Raw genomic sequence first — 18,135 nt, forward strand, 5'->3', positions numbered from 1 at the left:
ATGCTCAGTTGTCTTGACCAACTGAACCATTGAACACCAGGTTTCATCTGTTCTCCCAACTTGATGGCCAACTTTTGGCTATTTTTGACCGACATTCCCGACAGTAGCAGTGTGTTCAATTCCCCCCACCCTTTCCCTGGAAGTTCACGTGACTTAATGAGCATATTACCAATCCTATAATGGGACAAATCTTAGCTGATTCAGTTACATAAATATTTGACAATACAAAAGCAATTAAAATTTCTTCTCACCAGCAAGATAAGCTACACTTTGAGTGTTAACTTCAAATTTGTCACAGTTTCTGTGCTTGCCAACCAAGGCTAGTAAGGTGTGCAAAATTCTCACTGTTCTGGCCACTGTGGTGGGGGATGGATGTCTGTACCCTAAAGGAGGGGAGAGAAAAAGTCTTCAGATTTTTTAGTGAAGCAGTATCTAATCTAAAAAACATTGAAATCCAACCAATATATTGTGGATGGTCATCCGAAACAAAAACTAATAGGCAGTTGAAATGAGCTCAACTTCGCACCGTTATTGTAAGGTAACCCATGAACTGAAGGTACAAGCACAGAACTTATCCATTTATCTCTGCAATGAAAGATATTTCTAAATCGAATGCGAAAGGGACGATGGCCAGAGCTGGAAAGAGAAACAATGCTCAGAGAAAACAATCAACGTGAAAGATATAACTTGCATCAAACCAAAGTTTTGCTCGCCTGGTTTCATTGAAGCTGGCTGAAACCCCGAAACATCCTGGAAGCGCTTGCCCCTCATTATACAGGTTGTTGTGGTTCGTGAGGGCAACTCAATTCAATGTATAGCGTTTTGGAATAGGGATGATCCATTGCTCTTAGCAGAGAGGTCAATAACCAGGGGGCATAGATTTAAAGTAATTTGTAGAATGATTAGAATTATAGAATCGGGAATCCAAAAGTCTTCTTTAGGCACATAAATAGCAAACAGGTAGCAAGAGGAGGGGTGAGGTCGATTAGGGACCAAAATGGAGACCAAAGCATGGAGGCAGAGGGCATGGTTGAGGTACTAAATGAGTACTTTGCATCTGTCTTCACCAAGGAAGAAGATGCTGCCAATGTCATAGTGAAAAAGGAGATAGATGAGATACTGGATGGGATAAAAATTGATAAGGAGGAGGCACTAGAAAGACTGGCTGCACTTAAAGTAGATAAGTCACCAGGACCAGATGGGATGCACCCAAGGATGCTGAGGGAAGTAAAGGTGGAAATTGTGGAGGTACTGGCCATAATCTTCCAATCCTCCTTGGATACGGGGCTGGTGCCCGGGGACTGGAAAATTACAAATGCTACACCCTTGTTCAAAAAAGAGTCTAAGGATAAACCCAGCAACTACAGGCCAGTCAGCTTAACCTCGGTGATGGGGAAGCTTTTAGAAACAATAATCTGGAAGAAAATTAATAGTCACTTGGACAAGTGTGGACTAATTAAGGAAAGCCAGCACGGATTTGTGAAATGCAAATCGTGTTTAACTAACTTGATTGAGTTTTTTGATGAGGTAACTGAGCAGGTTGATGAGGGCAATGCGGTTGGATGTGATGTATGTGGACTTCCAAGGCGTTTGATAAAGTGCCACACAATAGGCTTGCCACCAAAGTTGAAGCCCATGGAACAAACGGGACAGAGGCAGCATGGATACGGAATTGGCAAAGTGACAGAAAACAGAGTAACAGCGATGAATGGTTGTTTATCAGACTGGAGGAAGGTATACAGTGGTGTTCCCCAGGGTTTGGTACTAAGACCTGCTTTCCTTGATATATATTAATGATTTGGACTTGGGTGTACAGGGCACAATTTCACAATTTGCAGATGATATAAAACTTGGAAGTATAGTGAACAGTGAAGAGGATAGGGATACCAAGAGGACATAGACAGGAGGAAAAGCAATGAGTGAGGATGACACAAAAAATCTACAAAAGGACAGACAGGCTAAGTGAGTGGTCAAAAATTTTGCAGATGGAGTATAATGTTGGAAAGTGTGAGGTCGTGCACTTTGGCAGAAAAAAAATCAAGAGCAAGTTATTATTTAAATCGAGAAAGATTGCAAAGTGCCGCAGTACAGAGGGACCTGGGAGTACTTCTGCATGAAACACAAAAGGATAGTATGCAGGTACAGCAAGTGATCAGGAAGGCCAATGGAATCTTGGCCTTTATTGCAAAGGGGATGGAGTATAAAAGCAGGGAAGTCTTGCTACAGTTATACAGGGTATTGGTGAGGCCAGAACTGGAATACTGCGTGGAGTTTTGGTTTCCATATTTACGAAAGGATATACTTGCATTGGAGGCAGTTCAGGGAAGGTTCACTAGGTTGATTCCAGAGATGAGGGGGTTGGACTTATGAGGAAAGGTTGAGTAGGTTGGGCCTCTACTTATTGGAATTCAGAAGAATGAGAGGTGATCTTATCGAAACGTATAAGATCATGAGGGGGCTTGACAAGGTGGATGCAGAGAGGATGTTTCCACTGATGGGGGAGACTAGAAGTAGAGGGCATGATCTTAGAATAAGGGGCCGCTCATTTAAAACAGAGATGAGGAGAAATTTCTTCTCTCAAAGGATTGTAAATCTGTGGAATTCGCTGCCTCAGAGAGCTATGGAAGCTGGGACATTGAATAAATTTAAGACAGAAATAGACAGTTTCTTAAATGATAAGGGGATAAGGGGTTATGGGGATAAGGGGTTATGGGGAGCAGGGAAGTGGAGCTGAGCCCATGATCAGATCAACCATGATCTTATTGAATGGCGGAGCAGGCTCGAAGGACCGTATGGCCTACTCCTGTTCCTATTTCTTATGTTCTTTTCGACAGGCAGGTGGAATGGGCAGACACATGGCAGATGAAGTTTAATGCAGAAACGTGCAAAGCGATACATTTTGGTAGGAAGAATGAGGCGGCAATATAAACTGAAGGGTACAATCCTAAAGGGGGTGCTGGAACAGAGAGACCCGGGGATCTTTGTGCACAAATCATTGAAGGTGGCAGGGAAGGTTGAGGAAGTGGTTAAAAAGTGTACGGGAACCTGGTCTTCATAAATATAGGCATAGAATACAAAAGCAAGGAAGTTATGAACCACCTTTATAAAACACTGTTTCGGCCACAACTGGAGTATCGCGTCCAATTCTGGGCACCGCACTTTAGGAAGGATGTGAAGGCTTTAGAGAGGGTGCAGAAAAGATTTACAAGAATGGTTCCAGGGATGAAGGACTTCAGTTACGTGGATAGAGCGGAGAAGCTGAAAGTAGCAGGCAGGTAGATAAGGTGGTTAAGAAGGCATACGGAATGCTTGCCTTTATTAGCTGAGGCATAGAATACAAGAGCAAGGGGGTTATGCTTGAACTGTATAAAACACTGGTTAGGCCACAGCTGGAGTACTGCGTGCAGTTCTGGTCACCGCATCACAGGAAGGAGGTGATTGCACTGGAGAGGGTACAGAGGAGATTTACGAGGATGTTGCCGGGAGTGGAGAATCTAAGCTATGAGGACAGACTGGATTTGTTTTCATTGGAACAGAGGAGGCTGAGGGAAGACCTCATTGAGGTGTATAAAATTATGAGGGGCCTAGATATAGTGGATAGAAAAGGCCTATTTCCCTTACCAGAGGGGTCAACAACCAGGGGGCATAAATTTAAAGTAATTGGTAGAAGGTTTAGAGGGGATTTGAGGGGAAATTTCTTCATGCAGAGGGTTGTGGGGGTCTGGAATTCACTGCTTGAAAGGGTGGTAGAGGCAGAAACCTTCACCACATTTAAGTACTTGGATGTATACTTGAAGTGCCGTAACTTGCAGGGTTACGGACCTAGAGCTGGAAAGCCTCTTGTTGGCCGGCAGACACGATGGGCTGAAATGGCCTCCTTCCGTGCTGTACACATCTATGATTCTATGAAGCTGGGGTTGTTTTCCTTGGAGCAGAGAAAACTGAGTGAGAATTGATAGAGATGTTCAAAATTACAAGGGGTCTAGACAGAGTAGATAGAGAGAAACCATTGGCGGAAGGGTTGAGAACCAGAGGACACAGATTGATGGTGACTGGTAGAAGATCCAAAGGCGACATGAGGAAAAACATTTTACGCAGCGAGTGGTTAGGATCTGAAATTCACTGGCTGAAGGGGTGGTGGAGGCAGATTCAATCGTGGCTTTTCCAAAAGGGAATTGGTAAGGACCTGAAGGAAAAAAAAAAATTGCAGGACTACGGGGAAAGAGTGGGGGGGGCAGGGGGAGTGGGTCTAGCCGACGTGCTGTTGCAGAAAGCTGGCATGGGCTCGACGGGCCGAATGGCCTGCGAGTGTGTTGCAACCATTCTATGATTCTAATCTATGATTGTCTTGGAGCTCTTCGCTTTGCTAATATTCCCTGCACCGCTTCCCCCACCACCCGGTCTTCTCATGAAAGTGGTGACTCATTCTGTGGTATGGCGTTATGTTGCCAACAGCCCTCCGTAACTTCAGCCAAGTGCTGGGTGTGAGTGACAGTGTATAGGAGCAAACCTCTAGATCATAGGGTCAGGGGCCACAACAATTGAGCGCACCTCTGCCCACATACATTCCTTTTTTTGTAGCAGGGGTCACTGTATATTGATCAGGAATGGGAATCCTGCCTGATACTCATTGCTCTCCCTATAATGGGAATGTCAAGATTGTAGTGTTGCTGCTGCTGTCTTGGCTGGGGGCAGCTAATTGAGCACTGAGTTTGATACATGATCATGGTATCAGACTGAGTGGGTTGCTAATTATAGACTGCCACAGAGGCCATCCATTCTCCACTGCCAGTTCATAAGCATTCTGTAAGCGCAGCCACTGAACTAGCAGAAAAAAAAACAAAATCACACACTTGTTTACAACTGCAGGTTTAAAAATGATCACAATTGCGGGCCTCTGGCGTAAGGAAATCTGCAAAGTGAAGAACTTGCATAAAATATTGTGCATTCTTTGCTACGAGGGAGTCCATTTCTTGGTCGAAGTGGCCAAAGCTGAACCATGGAGGAAGGACGCATATCCACTCAGCCAAAAGTCCTTCTGTCTAAAGATGCAACAAGGATCACTTTTCACGCTAACTAACAAATTCAGGAAGTTGAAGACATTGCTTGAAACAAGCCTCCACCCTCGCCCCAGTGAAGGCCAGCCTGATGTGGGTGACCCTGGGAGGAGAGGATCTCGTGCAATCATACAGCAAGCATTTTGTTCAGGATCCGACAGTAATGAGAGAGATAGTGGCAGCCGTCTGAGATTACTGTAATCTTTGAATTTCACAGGCGAATTGTCACCTTGGGCCCTTGAAATTCAAGGACCAGGATATTCCATACATCTCGTACAATTCTAGTGTGTGAAAATCCATATTATCCAGGGGAACGAATAGTAGGACTGTAACAGATTCATAAAGACTTCAACTGATGAGGATGTCCACTTGCTCTTTGTTGGGGCTGAAAGTAAACCGAGCAGATTTAAGGCTCTGAAAAAGCTTGATCTTCAAAATTCCATGGGCCGAATGGCGGCCTCCTGTGTAGTACTATTCTGTGCAGTACTATTCTGTGCAGTACTATTCTATGATCCAGGACTTACAAACATTTGCAACAAGAGCCAATTTACTTTTGGGGGTTGTTATGAGCCAATTCACAATAACTTAAGTATCTGCAATTAAAGCACTGCAAAAAGGTGGATCGGTCTGATCAATGTATGTTTCTCTCAATTCGCTGTACATCAATGCAAATCTCTCAGTAAGGAGACAATTCAGATCTTAGAAAGGGTAGGCTGGCAAATACTTGGGCGGATCCATGTTATCTGCTCAGGTCGTCTTTTAACATTCAATTCTTGTTGCTATTTTTGGCTTTGTAAAAGACTGAAGAGATGAACCTACTTCAACATAATTCCTCAACGATGTGTTCTCCTTCTGTACCTCACCTCCTGAAAGAACCTTAGTCAACCTCCAATTCCGTTTAGGTACTATGAGGAAGGAAGGCTGATGACTCTCAAAACCAGCATATCGTGACCAGATACACAGATGCTATCAGCTACTTCTACTAAATTGGGGTCAAACGTTTGCCAGAATAACTGAATCAAGTATTCAACAGGGGTTGCGCAGCCTAAAGGGGAGAATTTCCGACTATATTTGCAATTATCTACAAACCCCATCTATCACGCCAGATCAAGGATATCCTGAGGAGTCACGAATCAACCTACAGTAGTGAAGCTGCAATTTCCGACAATCAAGTGGAAAGCACTTTGGAAACTCTGCCAAAATTCTGAGAAAAAGGCTACTTGATATTGAGCCGGACTGAGTGTCCTAGCTTCCCACACATACTTGACACGTGGGGAAGGGGAGCGATGCTTTCTATTTCCAATAGAACAGTTCCAAAGTGAATCTTCTGGAGGAGGGAGGGGGGATTCTTCAGGGAGACTTTTCACACTCCCCTTAAACCCTGCTCTTTATATCACAGTTGATCTCTCCTCTCCTTTTCTGCCGATAAACTATGAGAGATACGGAAAATACTGCCGGCTGCCCAGTGACCTTCCTTGAAGTTGCTGAATCTCTCGTTTCCTGTACAAGGCCAACTCCATGCCTCCTGTGGTGGCTAATATTTTATTGAGCCAAGGACTGAAAGCAATGGTCTTCTCCTTCCCTAATCCTTAACTGACTGTTGTAATCATGCTGATCTGTTGAACTAGTTAAAACTATTGGGCCGGATCTTGCTGAAATAATAATGGTGTGTAAAAGACGCACAATGTTATTAATGTACAAATGGGCCAGCAAATCCATGGGATTAAGAGATAGGCCGTCAATTGCGAATCTCCAGAACTTGCAGATCGACTTACGCCGCTCCACAGTTGGCTTTGCACAAGCAGCAGCTCACCCTTTGCCTCTCCACTATTTTGAAGAACTTGCTGGATTTGAACATTAATTACCTATTAAACTTGCCACAGAAAGTTACGTTTTGTAATTAGCAGCCTAAGAACCCTTTTAATGATGTGATAATTGTTAATGACTGCCAATTAATCTCATCGGTCGAGAATGTGAACAATTTAAACTGTGGAGTCTCATCTCTTCAAATGAATTGTTGTTGGAAATTTTGAAAATAGAGGTTTTAAATTTTCAATTATTTTTCTTACTTTTCCTTTGTCGATTCTTTTTCCTCGCTCTCTTAAGCCAACCTTGCTTTCCCTCTCAGTTTCTCTATCTGTACCTGATTTAACACTAATTCACCCTGTTTTTTTCTCAATCCATAAATCTCATTGGTTAGTGAGATACACTGATGGTCCCACCGTTGACCAAGATCCCAGATGCTCTCGCCATGCCATTATCAGCTCGTATATCTAGCAAGTTTGGGCGCAAACAATTTGAGCTGGAAGATGCACTCCCCAAACTCTGGCCTCTTGAGCATCCCCTGATTTTAATCGCTCCACCATTGGCCGCTGTGCCTTCAGCTGCCTGGGCCCTGAGCTCTGGAATTCCCTCCTTAAACCTCTCCGCCTCCCTTTCCTCCTTTAAGACGCTCCTTAAAACCTACCTCTTTCATCTGCCTTAATATCTCCTTATGTGACTCACGGTGTCAAATCTTGTTTGATAACGCTTCTGTGAAGCGCCTTAGGATGGATTACTATGTTAAAGGCGCTAATACACACACACACATGTTGTTGTTATCTGGTCTCAGGATATGGGTGATAGTGGCTATGCCACAGTTATTGCTTATCCTTGGTTGCCTTGATAACGGAGTGGCTTGCTAGGCCACTTCAGAGCCATCAAGAGTCAACCACTTAGTGTGGGATGAGAGTCAAGTGTAGGCCAAACTGATGGAGATGGCATGTACCCTTCCCTGACAGACGTCAGTGAATCAGATGGGTTTTTACAACAATGAAGCAGCTTTTGTGGTCATTCTTCCTAGTGCCCGCAATCAAATTACCAGATTTCTTCAATCTAATTTCACAACTTGTCAAACTGGAATTGGAACTCTTGACCTCTGGGCTGTCAGCCTATATAATACCCTATATAATAAAAAAAGATATATTTTTTCCCACATTAGGGAACCCTGTTGGTCGTAGAGCTGAATTACTAGAGGTGGGGGAGCAATTTGCCCATCTACCCTCTCACCCAGGAATTGTGCACTTCACAGGGAGACAAACACAAAAAAAAAACCTGGAACAAATCAGTTTGTCGGACTTGCCACCGTCCAACTCCTGATACAGGATAAAGAGACAGGCTTGTTTGGACCCAATGATGTTTTATCTGTTCTTAGCAATTCTTAAGTTTCAGAAAAACACATCCAACTGCTGGGAACAGGGCGACCTGAAACTTGTATATGCCCACGTTCAAAAATAGCTTGCAGAACCAGTAAAGGTCAACTTAACATCCAACCATTTTTATAGGCAACTAGTCGATCGAGGGATGGCTTGTTGAAGCAGCCCATTTCGGTTTACAAATAGGGAATCACCAATCAACCTCCGCTATCTCAAGAAAAACTGTCGTTTGCGCACACAAATTCAAACACAATAACCAGGATTAAAAAGTTAGCTGAATAGCTCTATTAAATGCACAATGCACATGGCGCGGAGCAGATTTAGAGAGGAAACATTTGATTTGCAAAGTGCTACATCGCAAAATGAAAAAAGATCTTTTCCCTCCATTTTTATAAACAAAATCAACACGGGCACAACAGAGCCCAACCTCTCGAACATCGAGAATCTGAAGTTGGAGTAACTCTCCTCACCTTTCATCAGGTGTCCCACTAGTGCAAAGTTGAAGTTAGAGTTGAAATTGAGCCCTACAAAATGGTCCATTTGCTTGCAGTGCCACTCCAAAGGCCTTCGAATCTCCATAAATACCTCCTCTGGACTCTTGAAAGGAAAAATCAAAATATTACAATAAATAATCTTATTGGATTCACAACATACAACACAATTGCCAGTGGTTTGGAGAGACAGTCTGATCCATGTCTGCTCCTCCTTCCAGCTGCCATTTTGAATCAAAATGGTAGCTGGAGACAAACCCTTTGGCAGAGTTCACTTATATCGTGGTCCTGGACTGGGAGACCTGGGCTCAGATCTCAGCCTACATATTATGGTTGACCTCAGGTGGCTTATTGACATCCAATAGGAAGCGGGGGGAAAAAAACCTCCACAAGTTCCCTCTCAAGTCAGGCTTCACATTCAATATTGGCTGGACAGACTGGCACTGATGAGAGCAATTTAAAATCAATGACCACAGGCACCTTGAAAGCCCTCATTGGCCAACCTAGCTCATCCACAGAGTCTGACGAATGAATTTTAGGCAAACAACCAAATTTCAATTTCAAAAGTTAATTTTTCGCTGGAAGTTCAACCACCATTCTCTGGTGAAGAAGGGGGTGCGAGTTCAATTCCCACTTGCTACGACAGCTTGTTAGGTAATGCAGGGGGCTGCTTCAGCTTTAACCGCCCAAGTTTCCTGCTCTCTGCCCCCCTGGGGGAAGTCACCTCACCTGCACTCATCATCCCAATCTGACACAGTGCTAGCAGTAAGAAGTCATGTGGGGTATCCCAAGAGTCCAGCAGCAAATATTTTGACGACATTATTTTTGAATGGTATCATTTAAACTTCTACAATATTAGTATGGCATGCCATATAGTTCATGGTCTGTAAAATTCAAAATATATTTCAGTTCAACAACAAAAAGTCATTTGCTGAATAGAAAAATTGAACTAAAACACATTCTATATTTAGAAGAGCAGTGCGCCCTTCAACTTTCTCTCTTAGATGCTGACTGACTTGCGATCTACTAAACCACTAATGGAGAAATACCATCAGCGATGCCTCCGCAAGATCCTGCAAATCCCTCGGGAGGACAGACGCACCAACGTCAGTGTTCTTAATCAGGCCAACATCCCCAACATCGAAGCTCCGACCACACTTGACCAGCTCCGCTGGACGGGCCACATTGTTCGCATGCCCGATACAAGACTCGCAAAGCAAGCGCTCTACTCGGAACTCCGACACGGCAAGCGAGCCAAAGGTGGGCAGCGGAAACGTTTCAAGGACACCCTCAAAGCCTCTTGGATAAAGTGCAAGATCCCCACCGGCACCTGGGAGTCCCTGGCCAAAGACCGCCCTAAGTGGAGGAAGTGCATCCGGGAGGGCGCTGAGCACCTCGAGTCTCATCGTTGAGAGCATGCAGAAAACAAGCGCAGGCAGCGGAAGGAGCGTGCGGCAAACCAGACTCCCGACCCACCCTTTTCTCCAACGACTGTCTGTCCCACCTGCGACAGAGACTGTAATTCCCGTATTGGACTGTTCAGTCACCTGAGAACTCACTTTTAGAGTGGAAGCAAGTCTTCCTGGATTTCGAGGGACTGCCGATGATGAATGAAATGCACTTCTTTCAAAACCGATTGTGGACTTTTCCTAATACCCGTGTTCCTGACAGAAAACCCCCCCTTTCAAAGTATTTGCAGTCACCTCACCTTGTCATTAAAGACTTTAAGACTATCCAACGTATGCAGGTTCTGTTCCAGTAATGCGGTACCAGCCGAGTATAGGTTGACTTCGTCCAGCTGCAAGACTGCTACTGCCACCCAAAAGAGGGCCTTGTGCATGTTTGAGTCCTTTCAAAAGGAGAGGGCATGGTGAGTGAAGCAAAGCTTCTATTCAGTCAATTCTATAGTTAAATATTTCTGCAGAACTGATAAATAAGCACGAGAAATTAAACCTGGTTAACACAAGTTGTAAATCAGGCACATTTGTAGCGACACTGCAATGCGGCAACAAAGGTGAGCACATTTATATCAGTAAATTGTCTTAGTTTAAGAAGTTTTGATTTACCTTCTTTGAGTTGGTCACTGTACTATCCGCCTTACCCCAGACTAAGAGGACAACCAGGTGCCTTACTTGTAGACCACAGCAAAGAGAGTCTGTAATGGCGCATGGCACAAGGAACATTAAGTCATGGGTAATTGAGAGGAGGCTTGGCTTGGCGAGGCGAATGTGTGTGGAGGGTGTGTGGGAAGGCAGTGCACAGGACAATAGGCAGTTACACTGGACCACCACTGCACACGGTCTAGCAGTTAACTGCAGAGCAGCATTGATGAAGACCCGATAATTTTAATAAAGTCCCTTCATTGCTCTTTGGCAGGAATGTGCAAATTATGGCCAGTGGGCCATGTGCAAAAACAGGCAACTGTAACATTTTCACCCACAGTTGCTCGTTTGCGCTGTGTGAATCTTACATCTTTGGAGGTTTTGAAAGGGCTGCTCTTGACCTCGTTTACTTCATTGTTTCATAAATCTTAAATCAGAACTCCAGCTTGCATTAGCCAAGTACCTCCTGACACTCGATTTCACCAGCAACCACCAACAACTAGGTGGTTTTGGAATTGAAGCTTGCGGCCTACGTGGAATGGTAGGTAGGCCACAGACCATATTACAGGTAGTGATGCTTGAACAGAAAAGCAGACATGAAAAATCCCGTGGCCACCAGATTCGCAGATCCTCCAAATGACAAATGGGAGGCAACTAGATAGATGGCCGATGAATTAAAAACATGGGCTGACTGCGCTTCCAGATGTTACGGGATTTCATAAAACAATGCACATTGCTTCCCATCTTTTACAGGAAAGACAAACACAATATGTTTGCTTTTACAATGCAACTTTAAGGCAGAAAGTAATTTAAGAGAGTTATTAAAAAAAGGGTTAAGTATTTCTCTCAGTTCTGGTGATCTCTTTTGTCCAAGTATAAATAATGAGATGCATTACAGAAAACGTTTTGTGCACTTATCAGGCAAAATGCCTTTAACGAGTATGCCATCAACAGCACTTTGAAAAGGATTGCAACATCCTTTTACAACGAAGAAATTATTAAGTAATAACAGCTGGCTTGGTGATAGCAGGGAATGAATCAGCTGATATATAATCATCAACCATTTCAACTACCTATATCATCACAGTCAATCATGAACACCTCACAGCAATAGACACTCAAGTCGCTGGAGAAATACCACCAACGATGTCTCCGCAAGATCCTACAAATCTCCTGGGAGGACAGATGCACCAACATTAGCGCCCTCATCCAGGCCAACACCCCCAGCATTGAAGCACTGACCACACTTGATCAGCTCCACTGGGCAGGCCACATTGTTCGCATGCCTGACAAAACTCCCAAAGCAAGCGCTCTACTCGGAACTCCTTCACGGCAAACAAGCCAAAGGTGGGCAGAGGAAACGTTACAAGGACACCCTCACAGCCTCCCTGATAAAGTGCAACATCCCCACTGACACCTGGGAGTCTCTGGCCAAAAAACACCATAAGTGGAGGAAATGCATCCGGGAGGGCGCTGAGCTCCTCGAGTCTCATCGCCGAGAGCATGCAGAAAACAAGCACAGGCAGCGGAAAGAGCGTGCGGCAAACCAGTCCCACCCACCCCTTCCCTCAACGACTATCTGTCCCACCTGTGACAGGGACTGTGGTTCTCATATTGGACTGTTCAGCCACCTAAGAACTCATTTTAAGAGTGGAAGCAAGTCTTCCTCGATTCCGAGGGACTGCCGATGATGATGACAGCAATTTACCATGTTATCAGTATACACTGTTTAATTTTTTCTTAAAAGAAGAAAAAGACTACAATAGAATGCAAAACCAAGTGTCAGTTTGGCTCAGTTGGTACCACTTGCCTCAAGAGAGTCAGAAGGGTGTGACTTCGAGCCTCACTGCAGACCTCAGCACATAATCTATGTTGAAACTTAAACATAGAAAACCTGGAAAATAGATGCAGGAGTAGGCCATTCGGCCCTTCGAGCCTGCACCACCATTCAATAAGATCATGGCTGATCATTCCCTCAGTACCCCTTTCCTGCTTTCTCTCCATACCCCTTGATCCCTTTAGCTGTAAGGGCCATATCTAACTCCCTCTTGAATATATCCAATGAACTGGCATCAACAACACTCTGCGGCAGAGAATTCCACAGGTTAACAGGTGAAGAAATTTCTCCTCATCTCGGTCCTAAATGGCTTACTCCTTATCCTTTGACTGTGACCCCTGGTTCTGGACTTCCCCAACATCGGGAACATTCTTCTTGCATTTAACCTGTCCAATCCCGTCAGAATTTTATATGAGATGTTAAACTGCAGCCAGGTCTGCTTGTTCAGTGGATGCAAAAGATCTCAACAGTATTTGATGAACAGCAGGGAGTCTCCCCGGTGTGCTGACCAACATGCCCCCATCGATCATCACCACCATAGTATCTAGTCACTCTTTCTTGTTGTTAGGACCATGCTCTGCACAAACTGGCTGCTAATGCATTTGCCTTTATAACAAAACTAACTCTATTTCTAAAGTAATCCATTTGGGACAGCCTGAAGATATAATACATAAATGCCTTTTCTTCCTTTCTTCTTTCATTCAGTATATATTTAAGCTCTTCACATTTCTGATTGGGACACATCTCCCAGAATCTCTTGTAAACATCTCACCTGCATGAAACACCGAGTATGATTTTTTTATAAATGAGTCCTTCGTTCTCAATTGAGATACATTGGCTCAATCAGAAACATTAACCGAGTTTGACCCAAAGCAAAATTAACTTCGAGTATCGCCAGTGAAAACTTCTGTTTGGCAAGCGAGTTCAACAAAAACAATGTTTGGCTGACTCAGAACTCTAACTGCCCGATATTTTAAGAAGGCTGGCTCTCCCGCCTGAAGTCTGGTGTCCAGTTTCACAAGCAGCGGCAGTAGCGTTCCAGCTAAGGTGTGTGCAGCTGCATAGTGTTTTGAGAGGTCCTGCGCAGACTGCTCACCGGCTTTTACACTGTAGATTTTTCCACATTCAAGTCTAGAACAGAGAATTTGGGTTGGCTGCTCGATCGCAAAGGAAACCACAACAGAGCCCAAACCTCTTTTCACTCTGTCAAACTGTGCACTTTCCAGCAAGGATCACTGGGCAGCCATCAGGTGCACCAGCTACATTTTCAACCTTCCTCAGTATCAAGGTCGATTGCAGTGTTCCAACTGCTGCCCTGTTAACCCAGCACAGACTGGGGATTGAAACTTGGGCATTTCATTCTTGCACAGCTCTCTTTAAAAAGGAGAAGAACCTGCAGTTATACAGCACTTTTCACAATCTCAGGACGTTCCAAAGCCCGCTGCAACCAACTCAGTAATTTTTGAAGTGTAGCCACTGTTGTAATGTAGGAAATGCAGCAGCCAAACACCAATGTGATAATGATCAGATAATCTGTTCTATCTTTTGGTCGATTTATAGTGCAGGGGTCACATTAGCTGGTTTTAATTGTGTTTTTAAAAGGGGGATTTGTTTGTTTGTGACCCCTACACTGTAAATCGACCGAAAGATTTAGAGATTATCTGGTCATCATCACATTGGTGTTTGGCTGCCGCATTTCCTACATTACAACAGTGACTTGGCCAGGACACCAGGGATAACTCCCCAGGTTCATCTTCGAAATAGTACCATAGGATCTTTTACATCCCCCCCAAGAGAACAGACAGGGCCATCCGACAGTGCAGCGCTCCCACAGTACCGCACTGGAGTGTCATTCATCCTAGATTTTGTGCTCAAGTCTCTGGAGTGGAACTTGAACTCACAACCTTTTGACTCAGAGGCGAGTGCGCTACCCAGAGCTATAGCTGACAACTAGTCAGAGTTGATTATTTGATATTTAAAAAGATGGTGACACACATTGGAGAGAAATATATTCAGTTAAGGTTTTTTTTTGATATATAAAGAGAGAGCTGTACTTCTGAAAAATGTGTCTGTCTTTATTTAACAAACCAGCCACCATTTCTTCATGTCCTGTATTTACCTTATTGAGCAGTGGTTGAAGCTTGGTCAATGCTATGACGGTGGCTTCTATCAAAACCTGGCTGTTGTGGTTATCGGGACCTTTCAGGCAACTCTCCAGACCCTGTGTACATGAATAGAAAGGCCACAATGGTTAGTTATTAGTTTTTCTTGGAGAAAACATTCACATATGTACATGTTCACCAAAGTGAGTGGTGACAGTGGTGGGGAACTTGCATGTCCATTTTCGACAACCCCTTACAGAGTCTGGGCGCCACTGCTAGATTTTATCGGGTGGTTTTGTGCTGTCCGTTAGGAACTTGGTTGACCACCCAAACCCAATTTTGTCAAGACTGTAAGCAGGCAAGGAGACAGTGGGTGGAAGACCCTTCTCCCAGTGATTTAACATAAGAATTAGGAGCAGGAGTAGGCCGTACAGCCCAATAAGATAATTTAGCTCAGAACGCAAGCGGCATGAACACAATTCTACAAGTTGTCGCCATGCCAATCAGTTCTTCTACCTCAAACACTGCTTTCGCCTCAATAATTAATTATCCCGACTCTGGAGTTACTGTCTGTAAATCTGAATATCAAGTAAGCCAAACACTCGACTACCAAGTTTGTGGTCATGTCTCAGGGCTACTCATCATTTAAACTAGTTTATCTTAAACTGATCTCAGTCAGTTCTTAACATCTCTAAAAAGCTTGACATGGCTACAAAGCAACTTCTTTCTCGGTCCAGACATGTTTGGATTTTTTAGACTTCCAGAAGGTATTTAATAAAGTCTCACATAAAAGACAGTTAACTAAGATAGAAGTCCACAGAACTGAGGGCAAAACCTTGGTTAGGAAATTGGCTGAGCAGCAGGAGAGAGAGAGAGAATAGGATAATGGGCAGACACTCAAATTAACAGGATGTGACTAGTGGTGTCCTGTGGGGATCTGTGTTGGGGTCTCAACTATTCACAGTATTTATGAACTTAGATGATGGCATAGAAAGCCACATATCCAAATTTGCCGACGGCACAGATAGGTGGCACAGTAGATGAAAGCATGAAATTACAAAGAAATATTAACAGATTAAGTGAATGGGCAAAACTGCAGCAAATGGATTTCAATGTAAGCAAATGTGGGGTCATCCACTTTGGACCTAAAATGGATAGAATGGGGTACTTTCTAAATGGTGAAAAGCTAAAAACAGTGGATGTCCAAAGAGACTTTGGGGGTTGTGGGGGGGGGGGGTTGGGGGGGGGGGGAGGTTTCCAGGTACATAGATCATTAAAATGACATGAACAGGTACAGAAAATAATTTTAAGAAGGCCAATGAAATGCTGCCGACTAGATATAAAAAGGGTAGAAGTTATGCTGCAGGTGTACAAAACCCTAGTTAGACCACACCTGGAGCACTGTGAGCAGTTCTGGGCACCACACAGTAGGAAGGAAATATTTGCCTTGGAGGGAGTGCAGCATCGGCTTATCAGAATGATACCCAGAATTCAAGGGTTAAGTTGCGAGGAGAGATTACACAAATTAGGGTTGTATTCACTGGAATTTAGAAGGTTAAGGAGTGATCTGATCGAAGTTTTCAGGATATTAAGGGAACCGATTGGATAGAGAGCGAGAGAGAAACTATGTCTGCTTTTTGGGGATTCTCAGACTAGAGGGCATAGTCTAAAGGTTAGAGCCAGATCTTTCAGCAGTGAAATTAGGAAACCCTTCTACACACAAAGGGTGGTAGACGCTTGGAACTCTCTTCCGCAAACAGCAAATGATGCTAGATCAATTGTTCATTTTAAATCTGAGATTGATAGATATTTGTTAACGAAAGGTATTAAAGGATATGGGCCAAAGGTAGGTATATGGAATTAGATCACATATCAGCCATGATCTCACTGAATGGCGGAACAGGCTTAAGGGGCTGAATGGCCTCCTCTTGCTCCCATCATCAAACTGTACACAAATTTAATCTGTCCCGCAAGAGTTACTGCATGACACTTTAAAAATCGTTATGGTGTAGAAAAATGGCTTCAAACAGCAAGATACGATCTTACTTTGGGGAGGTGTTGGAAGGAAGTTAAGTAATCTTGGAATTTGACTTGCCATTTGAGCTGCAACTATAATGGGGCAGTACAGAGAGGTGGAGTAGTTTATCATGTTTGCTGAGAGAACGATATGTTGCATAGGCTTGTCAATGGATGGAAAATTCACCCCTCTAAAAATAAGGCCATTTATTGCGACACCAACTCTACTGGCTGATGCCTTACTCTTGCAGCATGTTCAACTTAACTGGACCAGCCACAAATACTGTAGCTACAAGAGTACATCAGGGGCCGAATATTCTGCAGCAACCGACTCACCGCCTGACTCCCCAAAGCATTTCCACTATCTACAAGGCACAAGTCAGGAGTGTGATGGAATACTCGCCACTTGTCTGGATGAGTGCAGCTCCAACAACACTCAAAAAGCTCGACACCATCCAGGACAAAGGTGGTGCAGGTGATTGGCACCCCATCCACCACCTTAAACATTCACTCCCTCCACCACCGGCGCACCGTGGCTGCAGTGTGTACCATCTACAAGATGTACTGCAGCAACTCGCCCAGGCTTTTCCGACAGCACCTCCCAAACTCAAAAGCTCTGCCACCTAGAAGGACGAGGGGAGTAGGTACATGGGAATGCCACCATCTCCACGTTCCCCTCCAAGTTACACACACAATCCTGACTTGGAAATATATCGTCGTTCCTTCATTGTCACTGGATCAAAATCCTGGAACTCCCTCCCCAACAGCACTGTGGGAGCACCTTCACTACACGGACTGCAGCGGTTCAAGGCGGCGGCTCACCATCACCTTCTCAAGGGAAATTAGAGATGGGCAATAAATATTGGCCATACCAGTGATGCCCACATTCCATGTATGAATTTAAAAAAAATTATGCTTCATGAAAACATGCAAACTTTTGGCTTTTCAGAACAAAAGAGGCTGGTTGTATTAATTATACACGCTTGGTGACGATACCGAAGTCTCACTCTTGGTTTACACTGTGGACTTCTGGTGAGCCAGTCTGTTCAAAGCAGACCTCCAAATTCTATTCCCGTAGCCAAAACTTGGTTTCTGCCTTTTACAGATTCTGTAAACACTAAAATACAATGCTATGTAAAAGCCACATATCCTGTTTATGCTTTATTGATGTTTCTGTAAATGGCTGATTATCTGATGTCGATAGCAACTGAACACAATTTACATGAGCCTCCCCAACAACAACTTTTTATATTTATATGTGCCTTTCACATAGCTCAGCAAGCCAAAATATTTCACTGTTGTGTGTCAGACCCGAGAAGGACAGGGAGGATTGGGG

The 18,135-nt window shown here is 44.0% G+C and overlaps 1 protein-coding gene across 6 annotated transcripts in view; it reads right to left on the reverse strand.

The window, feature by feature from the left end:
• Positions 1-18,135, reverse strand: part of nf1a (neurofibromin 1a) — a 321,789-nt gene that overhangs the window by 24,717 nt on the left and 278,937 nt on the right. For all 6 annotated transcript variants that reach the window (XM_070856992.1, XM_070856995.1, XM_070856993.1 and 3 more), the window contains 4 exons: positions 14,801-14,902; positions 10,451-10,591; positions 8,722-8,848; positions 252-383 (listed from right to left, as the gene is read on the reverse strand). In XM_070856992.1, the coding sequence (XP_070713093.1) occupies positions 252-383; positions 8,722-8,848; positions 10,451-10,591; positions 14,801-14,902 (502 nt within the window). The remainder of the gene's footprint in view (positions 1-251; positions 384-8,721; positions 8,849-10,450; positions 10,592-14,800; positions 14,903-18,135) is intronic.

The sequence above is a fragment of the Pristiophorus japonicus genome, chromosome 16 (genome assembly GCF_044704955.1).
Source record: "Pristiophorus japonicus isolate sPriJap1 chromosome 16, sPriJap1.hap1, whole genome shotgun sequence".
Lineage (NCBI taxonomy): Eukaryota > Metazoa > Chordata > Chondrichthyes > Pristiophoridae > Pristiophorus > Pristiophorus japonicus.